This window comes from Caretta caretta, chromosome 21, assembly GCF_965140235.1.
Source record: "Caretta caretta isolate rCarCar2 chromosome 21, rCarCar1.hap1, whole genome shotgun sequence".
Classification (NCBI taxonomy): Eukaryota; Metazoa; Chordata; order Testudines; family Cheloniidae; genus Caretta; species Caretta caretta.
Window position 1 is genome coordinate 3,794,757 of NC_134226.1, and position 12,441 is coordinate 3,807,197.

Sequence of the window (12,441 nt, forward strand, 5' to 3'; positions counted from 1 at the left end):
AGCCCTGCTCTAGCTCTGGGATCCTCCAGGACAGTACAGTACATCTTATTACATGCGGTTCTGGGCTCGGTGCCATGGCACATATAGATTGTGGCCTCACTCTGACAGGGCTTCATGTGCTGACGAGATGACGTCTCTGGACCCCGTCCATTCAAGCAGTGGGGAAAGTTCCGTTTATGAAGATAAAAGCCTCGTCTGCAAGGCAAGATGGTTTGAGTTACAGGTGCACAATGCAATGGGTTCCTGTGGTCCCTCTGGCTGGGCCTCAAATTGTACACACCCCACATCTATTTAGAGAAACCTCAGGTTAACTCATTGGCCAAGTGGAAGAGGATACGTCCTGAAGTACCACACCCTCCCCAAACATACCCAATCAGTGGATGCAATTCAGCACTCAGGAGCAACCCTACAATAACAAACCAGTGTCTGTGAGTGCAGCCCAGCACACACAAGCAACCCTCCAGTGATGAACCAGGGACAGTGCTTCATTATAGCTTTGAAGGAACAGATGATTTGGGTTAATAATATACTCAGTGGGTCTGTCTGGCTGCCAGTGGGGCACTGCTCTTAAAGTATAGATTTCTCTTCACTCTTAACTTATCCTCTGCTGGAAAGAAGCACTTAGCATATGTTTTGGTCAGATAAACATCATTGCTTTCTGGGAAACGCTGCCACTTCCCCTGTGTCGTCATCTTTTGTTCTAACCCTGAGTTCCTGGAATTGGCCACTTCACTTTCTTGGCTGAACAATAAAAGAATGAACTCTCTGTTACCTGCAGCACCTGTGCACCTAGCACCTGTGGAAAGAACTGATGGTCCAGTGGCAAGGGCCCTAGGATCTGGGAGATGCTCTGTGGAAGAGTTCTCGTGTGACTTTGGAAAAGTCAGGGAGGGCCAGATTTGTAAAAGTTTCCAGGTGTCTAACTTCCACTGATTGCAGTGAGAGTTAGGCCCCTAAATACCTTTGGAAATCTGGCCCTTCATCTCTCCCTGCCTCAGTTCCGCCTCTGTACAACAGGGATAATAGTACGTCCGTACCTCTCCAGGGGGTGTTGAGGATAAAAACGTTCAAGATGGTGAGGCATTCAGCGATGGGGGCCAGATACTATGTTATGTGGGATGGGCAAGTCAGTCTCTTAGGTACTATTGTTATTTGTATTTGTAGCATCTCGTGGCCTCAGCTGATCTCAGATCCCCATCATGCAAAACTCTGAACAAACACACAAAGCGTGACTGCCCCTGCCCCCAAAGACCTCGCAGTCTAAATACCCAGAATAGGCAAAGGGTGGGAGGGGAAACAGAGGCACAGAAAAGGGAAATTCCTCACCCCAGGTCCCTGGCAGAGCCAAGAGTAGAACCCTGTCTCCTGATTCCCAGTCCAGTGCTTTGGGGTGTGTCTATACAGCCGTCGGAAGCAAGCTTCCCAGCCCAAGTTGACAGACGCAAGCTTGTACTAGTTCTCGGAGACTAGCTGTGGAGACGGTGCTTTGAAGTGGTGGCTTGGGCTGGGGCTCAAGCTCCGAAGCCTATGGACTGGGGTGGGCTTCAGAGTCTGCGCTCTGGGCTGAGAGCGTTTTCAACAGTGCAAACAATGTCAAATGCAGGGCTGGTGTAATGCTTAGGTCTGACAGCCCCTCTTGGTTCAGGTGCTGCCCAACTGTGTCCCGCGGGCCTTGTGGGGAGTTGACAGGGATCCGATCGCCCTCCCTGCGAAGCTGACATTTGCTGCTGCTTTCGAGCTCCAGCCTCGAGGCTGCTTTGACTCTAATTGTAACAGCTGGGCAGCGGGAGGTGCTAACACACTCAGCAGGAGAATCAAAGGTGGGACTCTTGGCTGCTGGCCTCTGAGGCACCTCCCAGTAGCTGGGCTTTTTTCAGAAGAAACCATTAATGGCGTTGGTTAGTATGGAAACCTGTGGGGAACTAGTGATTTGGATTTACCCTAGACGTATGGGAGCTAGAGATGGAAAATGTCCTATCTGGCCCAGTCCTTCTCCAGCAAGGCAGGTTTGTCCCCTATAGGACATTTCCGAGTTGTTTATCCAGTCTAACTGTACGCCTCTGAACCAATGGGTCTTCTATCATTTCCCTGGGAGGTTCTTCTGCAGCCTGGCTCTCACTGAGGAGGCTTTGCCTTCCTGCTATTTACTCCAAATATCCTGTTCTTTAATTGCCTCCTGTAATTCCTAATGCCCCCATAGTTATTCATCTCCCACCACGGTGTGGTGTGGTACTGTACTCCCTTCCAAGACTTAGGGGGGATTAGCACCTGCCCATTATTTTGTCAAACTGAACTGTTTTAGGTCCTCGCTGTTTCCTCTAGATCCCTCCATCCTTTCACTTTGTCTAAACATTTACATACCACAGAGCTGAGCCCAGTATCCCTGGCGTGGCCTCCCTGGAGAGCAGGGTATGTGGTGCGGTCCCAGATCACACGGGCCTGTTTTGGAGGCTACGCAGAAACAGGAGCTCACCTCGTTTGCTGACTGTCACCCTTCCCAGGTTTCTCCATCCCACTTGGCGTCTGTGGCTTAGTGCCCCCACCAGTCCCCTGGGTAATCAGAACACTTTATCTAATGGCTGGTTTTACACCGCTGCCAGCACCATGCTGTCTGATCGCCTTCTGTGTAAAATCAATAGTGACGTCCTTAGTGAGCTCCGTGGAGTCTCTGGCTCTTCTCCCTTCTCAGGGTAAAATCTTTGCTTGGGTAGAGTTTTTTTAAATGTTGTTTGTTGTTTGGTTCTTTGACTTGTTGGTTTCAGGCTGTTTTTGCTGGGGGTGTTCGGTGAGGAGGAGGTGATGGGGGGAAGCCTTTTCTGAAGATAAAAGTTTAGTAGCATTTCATAAAGTCTGTCACCTGATGTTCCGTCCGTCTCATGTTATTTCCTGCCCATTTTTCTCAAGGTCCTCTGTCCTCACTCGGGCTCATGACCCCCCCCCCCCCGGTTTAACATCATCTGCTAGTGTAATTAATATGCTCTTTCCCAGGTAGCTCCTGGATAGGGGGAGTCAAAGGCTGCACGGTGGATCATGGGCTAACGCTGCCTTCCTGAGGGAAACGCTACTGTTCAGCAGCTGTCCTTCTGTCACCAGGTCTTTCTTCAGTCCCCTTCCCGCTGGCTGGAAGCAGCATTCCACCCACAGCAAATGCCCAGGCGGACTTGGGGTGCTGCCAGAGGGTACAGCGGGGCTGAGGGGGGACAATGGGTACCTACTTGTCAGTCCCCTAGCCCCTGAATAACTGGAGGTGCTCACGGGGAGGGGATTGAGTGCTGCCTGAAATCTAACACCCTCCTTAAACATAATAGGCCCTTCTGTAGCTATTTACACCCTCAGAGTACAGTACAGACATTTTCTGGCTCTCAGGTGCTTTGGGAGGATTAACAGGTGTTGCTATTTCTCATTTGAAAAACCGGGGGAACGGTTGCGGAGAGAAAGGAAGTGACCTGCCCAGGGCCCGGTGTCAGCACTGGGATTAGAACCCAGAAGTCACTGGCTCCCAGGCCTGTGTCTGCAGGGAGAGGCCTCCTCATATCCCCACGTGATTTCTTTTACAGCATTTGATCAGCTCGGTGCTTCAGGTTCACTGTGAGCCTTACAAGGCCTCAGAGCTGGTCGCCAGGCACTGGGATGGCCTGGGAAAGGATGGAAGCAGAAAGACTGACAAGAAGCCCCCTCCCCCGCCCCCCACTGTGGATTCTTTAGACTCCAGCATGCAGAACTATGCTCTAGAACTGGTCGAGAATTTTCCATTGAAATCTTTTTTCACTTTGCTAACTTTTTTGCTGTGAACTATTTAACAATTTGCTTTTGCCAAGGAACAAGACTTCGGTTTCACTTATTTGGAGACCAAACTGAGGCAGCAAAGTTTGCTCTCCAAATGTAGAATGTCATTCCTGAACAGCACCTTTCTGCCGGCTGCTGCTGCTATGAACACACCCTCCTTGGTTGAGAAGGCCTGCCAAAGGGGCAGATCTTATAACTATTACTCACATTTCTAACATGCGCACGTGTACCAGGCACCACCTCTCATTCCCTTTATCGCCCATAGCTTCTAAATTAGCCCAGAGGTATGCAGAGCACATAGCCAAAGACCAGCAACCTGATAGTAAAGTATTTATGAGAGCAAGTTTAGCGTGCCCTTGAAGTGAGCGTATTGGCAGCATGCAGAATACGCTGCCACTTCTGAACAAACCTCAGCGGCATTATTGTATTTGTTCCCCTTTGGAGAAATGCATCCTGGTGCAGAGGGTCAGCTCTGTATCATTTAAGTCCAATTTATACCCCACTTGAAGGAAATAAGTGGTGCATAGACGTTATGCTGGCCATTCTGCACAGGGGATGCTTTCCACTCCTTGAGACCCACAGCACGTTAGAGAGAGGATTTAATGTAAATTTAAAGGTGCATTTTTAAATGTCCTGATGGATGGTCAGTGAAGCTGCAAATCATATCTGCTGTAGCTTCCCTCCCCACACAAGCCACCCATGGCCTGAGTATTAGAGGCAAATACAGTGAACAGGAGAAAAATGTAGTCAGGTTTATGCATGCAAGGCAAAACTGATGGGCTCTCAATAGTTTGGCAGAAATTAAAATGGCTTTTTTAAAAGAGCAGCTTTGCTTCTTTTTCATCATAAAGAAAAAGCTGATGTTACCAGCTAAACTTTCGAGAGGCTGTCCTGGGCTTTGGGAATGGGACACGGGCATGTCACTTCCTGGTCATTATTGGTTACAATCGAGCCTTAGATCATTACTCAACAAAAGGCAGGTGCAGTGCAGCTCAGAATGCCCAGAGGTGTGCATCACCAGGGCACTACTTGGCGCAGTGTTAGCAGGGGTCAGGACTGAATGGGCCATCGAACCTGAGCTCCCAAGACAACTTAGTGTTTGTTTTTCAGCATCAGGGTAGCTGGCATTGAAAAATATGTTCTAAATGTGCTTGTGTAGGTGAAGGTCTAACTGCAGGGTCAGCGTAGACAGTAGGGCTCCAAGAGCGGCCAGCCATGCCTCAAATGCCTTCTATCCTGTATGTGAGCCCGAGCCCCGCCACCGTGCAATGCCATGTATGAGCATGGCCACGAGGAACATTGCACCATTGCCTTTTGGGAGCTGATTGTGTTTTCTCAAACACACGTGTGCCTGAGACGACAGTCAGTTCACTCAGCCCCCTGAGCCACTGGATCATTCCAGAGGTGATTTGGGAAACTCAGTCGAAACCATGAAAGAGCAAGTTGGGGAAACAAGTAGCCGGACAGTGCCTGGTAGTGCAAATGCAGTGGCCGGTGCATGGGAATCTGCTGTGTATCTGAGAGGTTTGGGCTCAGTTGCAGCCAGTGTGTTTCTTATGAGCTTTGAGGGCCTTATGCTTTGGGACCAATCAGCCCTCGTGTGAAGCCATTGCAGGGGCAGCAGTTGGATTAGGTGCGATGTTCAGGTGATGGGAGGGGGTAGAAGGTGTTCTGGCCCCTAGAAGAGCGCTCCTGGAGTTTGGGAAAAGCTGGCTTGCCTTGCTAGTTCTCCAGGGAGAAAGTCTGGAAGGGGAGCAGCTCTGCCTGTACTGTTCCAAAGGGACTGGCACTCCACTCCTCGGACTACTTCACCTCATTGACAAACCTCATTCCAGTGTCAAGCCTCGTCCCAGTTATGTGGTAAATCTTGGATTAATGAAGCGGCAAAACGCCCTTATGGGTACAGGCTTGGCAAATGGTGTGGAGATGTGTGTTAAGCAGAGAAGGTGGGAAGGCCGGTGTAGAGGTGAGATTGGGGAAGGTTTCAGGTGCTATTCCTGTTCAAAGGTCTCAGTGAGAGTCCCCACGTACAAGTACTGTCAGAGTTTGCACATTGCTAGTACAGGGGGAACAGTGTGTTTGTGATGTTCATATCTGCTGGGTGACCTAACCCAACTCACTCCTGGGAAAGATCATCTCCAGGACCCTGACTACAGCCTGCCTGGAGGAGCCCTGGCCACTGGCCACGCTCCCTGTGCCCTTGAAAAAAAAACCTGGCTTGTTTCTCTCGAGGTGTTGATTGCTGAAGTCCTAAATTTAGTTGGGAGGCCCTTGATCCAAGCAGACCCCAACCTGCAAATAGCAAGTTAGGCATTTCTAAAAAACAAGCCTCCCATACTCTTGCGGTGCATTGGCAGGTCAGAGAAGGTCATGGTGCCTGCGGCAGTGTTCAGCTCTATCATGCTACCAAGGTCTGAGTAAAGTCTCAGCGTTAACATAACCTCTTCTGAGATGTGCATGGTGAGCCTGGGGGAAGCCATACACCAGATCTCACTCCAGCTGCAGTCTCTGGGGATGTAACGTGCCAGGGGATTTTTCCTGATTCGTTGCTTAGAAAAAGCAGAATTTAGATCTGTCCTAAATGGAACAGAATAATAGAAATTAACACCTGCCATATTAGGGGATTCATTCATCCTTTAGACAATGCAGGGTTTTTCCTAAAGCTTAGCCCCAAATGCTTTAGCACAGTCCAATTTCAAATGGTCCAAGTGATGTTATTTCACACTATAAACGTCACCATTAGGAGCCTTTCCTGAGTTTGAGCGTACATGTCCCTCTAATCAATTCCATCCCAGTGCTCTTAGCTATATCCCAATAGCCCACATTAATAAAAAAAATCCCTCTATCTTTTTGGAAGTTGCAAATGGACATGTATGGTGCAGATACAACACTCTATCTTCTGTATCTGACAGATACAATTTACTTATGGCATTTAGTTGCAAATGACAGTGTTTGGGCTGTTTGTATAGCCCCAAAACATTACAAGAATTCCTGGTTTTGGATCCATGAGTTAAGGTGCATTAAATTGCCAGGTACCTCAAGTTGGGGATTCAAAAACTGAAGCACCAAAATGACAGGCCACTTTGAAAATTCCAGCCATAATGTAGAAGGTGGGGTTTGTTGAAACCTCTTCTTTAGTGGGTGATTCCTGCAACCTACCACTGTTACCATGACATTATTTTGAATTCACAAGCACTGGATCTACTACACATGGCTTGATGTTAAACTTTGCCCGGGCATTATTGCACGGCAGTTTAGCCACTGACACTTGCTTAATTTGCATGGCTGTAGAAAGCCACGGTTTTCTGTGCACTAAGCGCAAACTCCTGTTGCAGAATCAATGAGATACAGAACTGATTTTTCAGATTGACCTTTGGGGGAAATATTTGCAAAGGGATGACCTCCAGGGTCACAGTAGATCAGAAGGCTGCATACTGGAAGGAAGGACTTGCTTGGACGATTCTAGACATATTGGCGTAGTCAAGCCTATTCTAGCTGTCTAATCCCATTAGCTGCCTAAAGTGCAGCTATTTTGACAGTTGCACAAATCTCTCTGCTTTAAGCTCATAAACCCTGAAATTAGATAACTCTATTTTTATTCAAAGGGGGAGTGGGTGGAAGGACAGGATTACCCTCTCCCAGTCATCCCAGACCAAATGAAATGCCCCTTTGCATAGAGTTGGAGGATGATAAAAATAATCACTGGCTCATATTAAATTCAGGTCATCCAACAGAGAGGCTTCATCCAAAGCCTTTGAACAGTGGTCTCCTGTCATGACAGCAAAGAAGAAATGTTTCTCTTCATTTTCTAGGTTTCCCTATTGTCCTGCACCAGGTGTAACCTGTGAAGCTGGTCTAGTCCTGTGAATGAGTAAGATGTTGAGAGAGTTTGAAGCCAAAAAGTCTTGAATCAAGTCAAGATCCAGTTGGCTTCTTATTTAAATCAAATTCACACTTGTGGTCCCTAGGAGCCCTGACCATAGCTCAGGTCCCCACTGGAGCTGTAAAAACAAAACAAAAATCAATTTCAATAAGACTGTTTCTGAAGTAAGGTACATGACTGGGCAGCGAGGTGAGTAAGGGGATTGGAGTATGGGCCCAAAGTTTTTCTTTCCACTACAACAAGCCTTCTGCAGCATAAGGATCTGTGTATGCTGTAAAACTATCCATGTCCTTGATCTGGCATTATTCAGGGACATGGTTCAGCTGTTTTCTTCAGGCTAAATTGTGCCATCACCTTTGCACATGCAGCAGTCAGTGAAGTGAATGAGGCAGTGGCCCATGTCTGTCTTGTCTGGGAAATTGAAACCCTGAGTAATGCTTGATTGGCACATAAAACACGATATTTCTCAAGTGCTATTTTATGTTGACTTCTATCCCAGTTTTTTCCGCAGATGGAAAATGTATGTGCACCCTTGTGTTTAATTCAGAATATGACGTTTTCACAGGCTCAGGGACATTCTCCCCAAATAATGTGCCCTTTTTGACAACAGGTGTTGGTTACACAGATGAAAGGGTGAAGTTGATCGATGTTTTTATTCTTAAAATAACACTAGCATCTAGAAACCATACAGGATCTTTCTAGTGAGAGCAGCATGTTCTTTCCTGTTTTCTTATCTTTTTTGTTTCCACTATCTTCTGTCCTCTGTAGCAATTAGAAAAGGGATCTTTTTTCCCCTTGGGGCTAGACAGAGGCATAATGCTTGTGTGCTTTCCTGATGCTATATACAGCACGTAATGTTTACCCTGCCTCTTTGGGGGCACTGGAGATAGCATTGCAGCTTCTAACTTCTAGCAAGTAGAAACCAACATTTAAAACTGTCCCTCCCATAGTTGGATGACCCATTGACTTCTGAAGGGGAGAGTTTGCTAGCATTGTGTTACATGTAGCATATGTGCACCAATCTTTTATTTTTAAAGGACAGTGGAAACGGTTAACCTACTCGCTTGTTAATTAAAGCATGTGGTGCTAACAGTCCGCTGCATTCAAGACCATGCAGGTGAGAAATTGCAGGAAAATTGTGACCATAGGACAGTCTGGTGAGAACAGTGTGTCCTAGTGGGTAGAGCACTGGACTGGGACTCAAAGACGTGAGTTCTGTTCCCAGCTTTGCCACTGGCCTGGTTGGTGGCCTTGGACAAGTCATTTCACTGCTCTGTGTCTGTTGCTCCCTCTGCAAAATGGGGATAATGGTACTGAAAAGTGCTATGTAAGAGGTGGGTATAAATGTCCTTGACCGTTTTGCCATAAACATGAATGGAGGCAGGATCGGGCTCTTTTCATTAGTCCTGCAGCTTGTTAGAAATAAGACAGAGTGGGCCAGATATCCCTTTCTGCATTTACACCCATGTAACAAGAGATCACCATCTGGCTACATTCCCCCACCTCCATTCTTAAAAAAAACCCAAACCAACCAACCAGTGTATGATTGTAAATACAAGGATATGAGTAATAGCGGTTTTGTATAAAAAAGTCAGTGCATTATTTTTGGGCGAGGGATGTGGGAAAGAACTCCTAACCTGTAGGCTTAAGAAAAACAAACAAGCTCTCACGTTGTTGAGTGCGTGTGTGTACTAATTGGAAGGTGACAGCATTCAGCAACTGTTTCACTGCCAAACTTAGGACACTTCCCTAAGTGCCCTGATAAACACCACCCACCAGGAGGCATTAGGCTGCTGCTGTGAAGAATTTACTTCAATAACTTTAGCTGGATTAAGACTCCATCCCTCTTTGAAGGCTGACAAAAGAAAGAGGCTTGGTGATGTATAAAATATTTATTTATAATGCAAAATATATTTGTAAAGTTTATTCACAATAAAAAAAACATGGTGCAAAATGCCGGGCACGTTACACCTGTGTATACCACAAAAGGGTACATATTCAATGGGTGGCATTTTTCAACTGCTGCATGGCAGCAAATAGAAGTCACTTCTCTAGAGTCCCTTGTGTTTGCAGTCAGTGTCGATTCCCTTCTCCCTGGAGTCCGCACCTGGAGATCAAACAGGGCAGCAGTCTTTTGTGCAGGCCTATCACTGACTGGGCAGTCTCTCTTAGGATGCACGCTGCCTGATCACCAGGTTCCTCTGCATTACATCCTGCTCTTTGCTCTTCTCCACGATCAAATCCCTCTGTTTCTGGGGGACAGTGTGCTCTTTTGCCAGGGGAGGTCTCTTCTCCTCCTCCTCTTCTTGTAGTTGCTCTTCAGAAGTGAAAGGGCTGCAGACTGTCTCCACCAGGCTAATAACCACCCCGAAGAAAGCCAGCACGCTGCCCAGCATGTAGATCTTGACCATCTTTCTGCTGGGCTTCTGGCTGAGCATTTCTTTGGCAAAGGGAATCAGCTCCTGCATGGTCTCCATCTCGGGCCGCAGACCTGGAAGGTCACAAAACCTGCAGAGCAAGAGAGGGGAAAAAAAGACAGATACCCATCAGCTGCTATCTAGTGCTGCTTCCTTCTGCATTCAGCAGGGCCGCTTCCCAAAGAAAGTGGAGTCTGTGTAGTGTGCACAGACCCATGGCACATGCAGGGCCACTCTTAACGCGGTCATTGCCCAGAGTCTAGTTCAGGAAAATGCAGACACTGGGCTACGGCGGTGATGGGCAGTCCAGAAACCTCCCCCAACAGTGATCCCTTCGGCCTTTCTCCAGCCACATCCACACGGGCGCTCATCCCAGCCAGCCCCTGCTGCGAAGCGGAGTTTAAAGAACTCCCAGACATGGGTGACAAAGCGGGACGGGGTGGGGGTAATAGAAGCCCCTATTAAAAAAAGAAAAGCCCCAAATATCGGAACTGTCCCAATAAAATCGGGACGTCTGGTCACCCTAACTATAGTAACTGCCGGCATTTGGGTCTGAAATTCCCCCTGGATAACCTGGGGCTCCCTCGGCGGGCAGGGGACCGCACCCCGCTCCCTCTGTACTCACCGCAGGACGCGCTCCGCTCCGCGGGTTCGCAGCCAGGGATCTCCGCTCTCTGCTCGGCTGGAGCTGGGCAGCTGCTTCCCCCAGCCACCCGCAGCCTTATATCGCCTGCCTGGCTGGCCGGCGGCTCCTCCCCGCCCGGGGCCGGCCCCTCATTGCTCAGGCAGGCTGGGTGCCAGCAGGGCTGTGCACGGCCCCGGAGCGTGCAGCCCGCAGGGTTTCTGTTGGGTGACCGCCCCCCTGCCCTGAGGCTCGCTGCGGGGGCTGGGGTCGCCAGCTGCGGAGCAGACACCCCGGGGGGGGGGCTGAAGGATCGCGGCCGGATCACGCAGGCATCACTCAGCCGAATCCAGCCTCTGGGCACGAGGAGTGGGAGGGGGCTTCTGGGCAGGCTTGGAGCCTGGGAGTCACGTAGCAAACGTTTCGGCACGCTCCAGTTTCGGGCAGGGGAGGAGTGGGCTGGTTGGTGTGTTTGCTTTATGTTGGGCGGGGGTGCAGGGGTGGTCGCGCCTGGGGCTGGGGCAGCTGCAGAATCATAAACCCCCTTCGGGGGACGGATGGGTGAAATGCACACGGTTTGGAATCTGCCCAGATCTCTCCTGAACTGCTGCAAAAAGCATTGTAATGTCCCTCCCTGATCTTGGGGAAAGTCAGCAGCAGTGCGGCTCTAAAGGGGGAATATTGCCCTTGGAAGGTAATTTATTCTTCTGCCCACTTTCAAGTTCGGGGAGAGACCCCCTGGTGTTTCAGAAAAGTGTAATTTACAGCAGTGGTTCTCAAACTTTTGTACCTTTCACACAGCAAGTCTCTGACTGCGACCCCCCCCTTATAAATTAAAAACACTTTTTTATATATGTAACTCCATTATAAATGCTGGAGGCAAAGCAGGTTTGGGGTAGAGGCTGACAGCTCACGGCCCCCCACATAAGAACCCTTCAGCGGGTTGCGACCACCAGTTCGAGAACCCCTGATTTACAGTATGTACATAGGAGCTTGGGGAATGCATTGATCTCTTTCTTTTTGGTACCATATAGTTGAAATTGCACAGTCCAGGGATACAGCAAAACATGGGCAGGAAAAGAGGCAGCAAAAAATAGCAGCTGAATACTGAGCACTTTGAATGATTAAATGGATTGTCTCAGTTACAACATGGACTAAATGCTGCATATAACAAAATCTTCCATTAGCCTAGCTACCCCTTCTCAGAGTGGATTAACCACACTGAATCCCGATTGGGGAAAAAAACCCTTCTGTCCAAGTAGGACGCATCTCCACTCCAGCCGCTGTAGTCGCTGTAATGTAGACATACCCTCTCTCTCTCTCTCTCTCTCTCTGCTGCATCCCACCACCCCACTTGCTGAATTTGGTTTCTTGCCTTCAGTTCTTCTATCCTGAAACCAAAAGAAAGTCAGTTGCATGCAATCTTTTCTATTGAAATGAGCGTGAAACTAAAGCACATTATTTTATGTTCTGTAGAACTTTGACATTTCCTCTGTGGCCTGCTCTGTAAGGGCATTGCATCAGCAGCGTAAAGTGGATTACATCACCCACTGGGCCAGTGAATGCTGAGCAATGTGCAGAACGCTTCCTTGTCTGAAAGAGCCTTACGCAGCTCTATGGACTCCGGGTCTGAATACCTGCTAAAGCCTAGAGGAGGCCGCAAGATGCCTTCTAATCCCTCAGAGCTGCTTGGGAAATTTGGGCAGAAGTCTCCTCTCAGATCCAGATGGTTG

At 48.6% G+C, this 12,441-nt stretch overlaps 1 protein-coding gene across 1 annotated transcript; it reads right to left on the reverse strand.

Annotated features, from left to right (window-relative positions):
• Window positions 1-9,546: 9,546 nt before the first annotated feature.
• On the reverse strand, window positions 9,547-10,858 carry G0S2 (G0/G1 switch 2). Its single transcript, XM_048826481.2, has 2 exons — window positions 10,712-10,858; window positions 9,547-10,177 (listed from the first exon to the last, which is right to left on the reverse strand). Exon 2 carries the CDS (start codon window positions 10,144-10,146, stop codon window positions 9,838-9,840), a length of 309 nt encoding a protein of 102 aa, XP_048682438.1. The 5' UTR covers window positions 10,147-10,177; window positions 10,712-10,858; the 3' UTR covers window positions 9,547-9,837.
• Window positions 10,859-12,441: the final 1,583 nt, after the last annotated feature.

Coding starts and splice junctions, on each gene's coding strand:
- G0S2 (XM_048826481.2), bottom strand. CDS start 10,146: ATGGAGACCATGCAGGAGCTGATTCCCTTTGCCAAAGAAATGCTCAGC.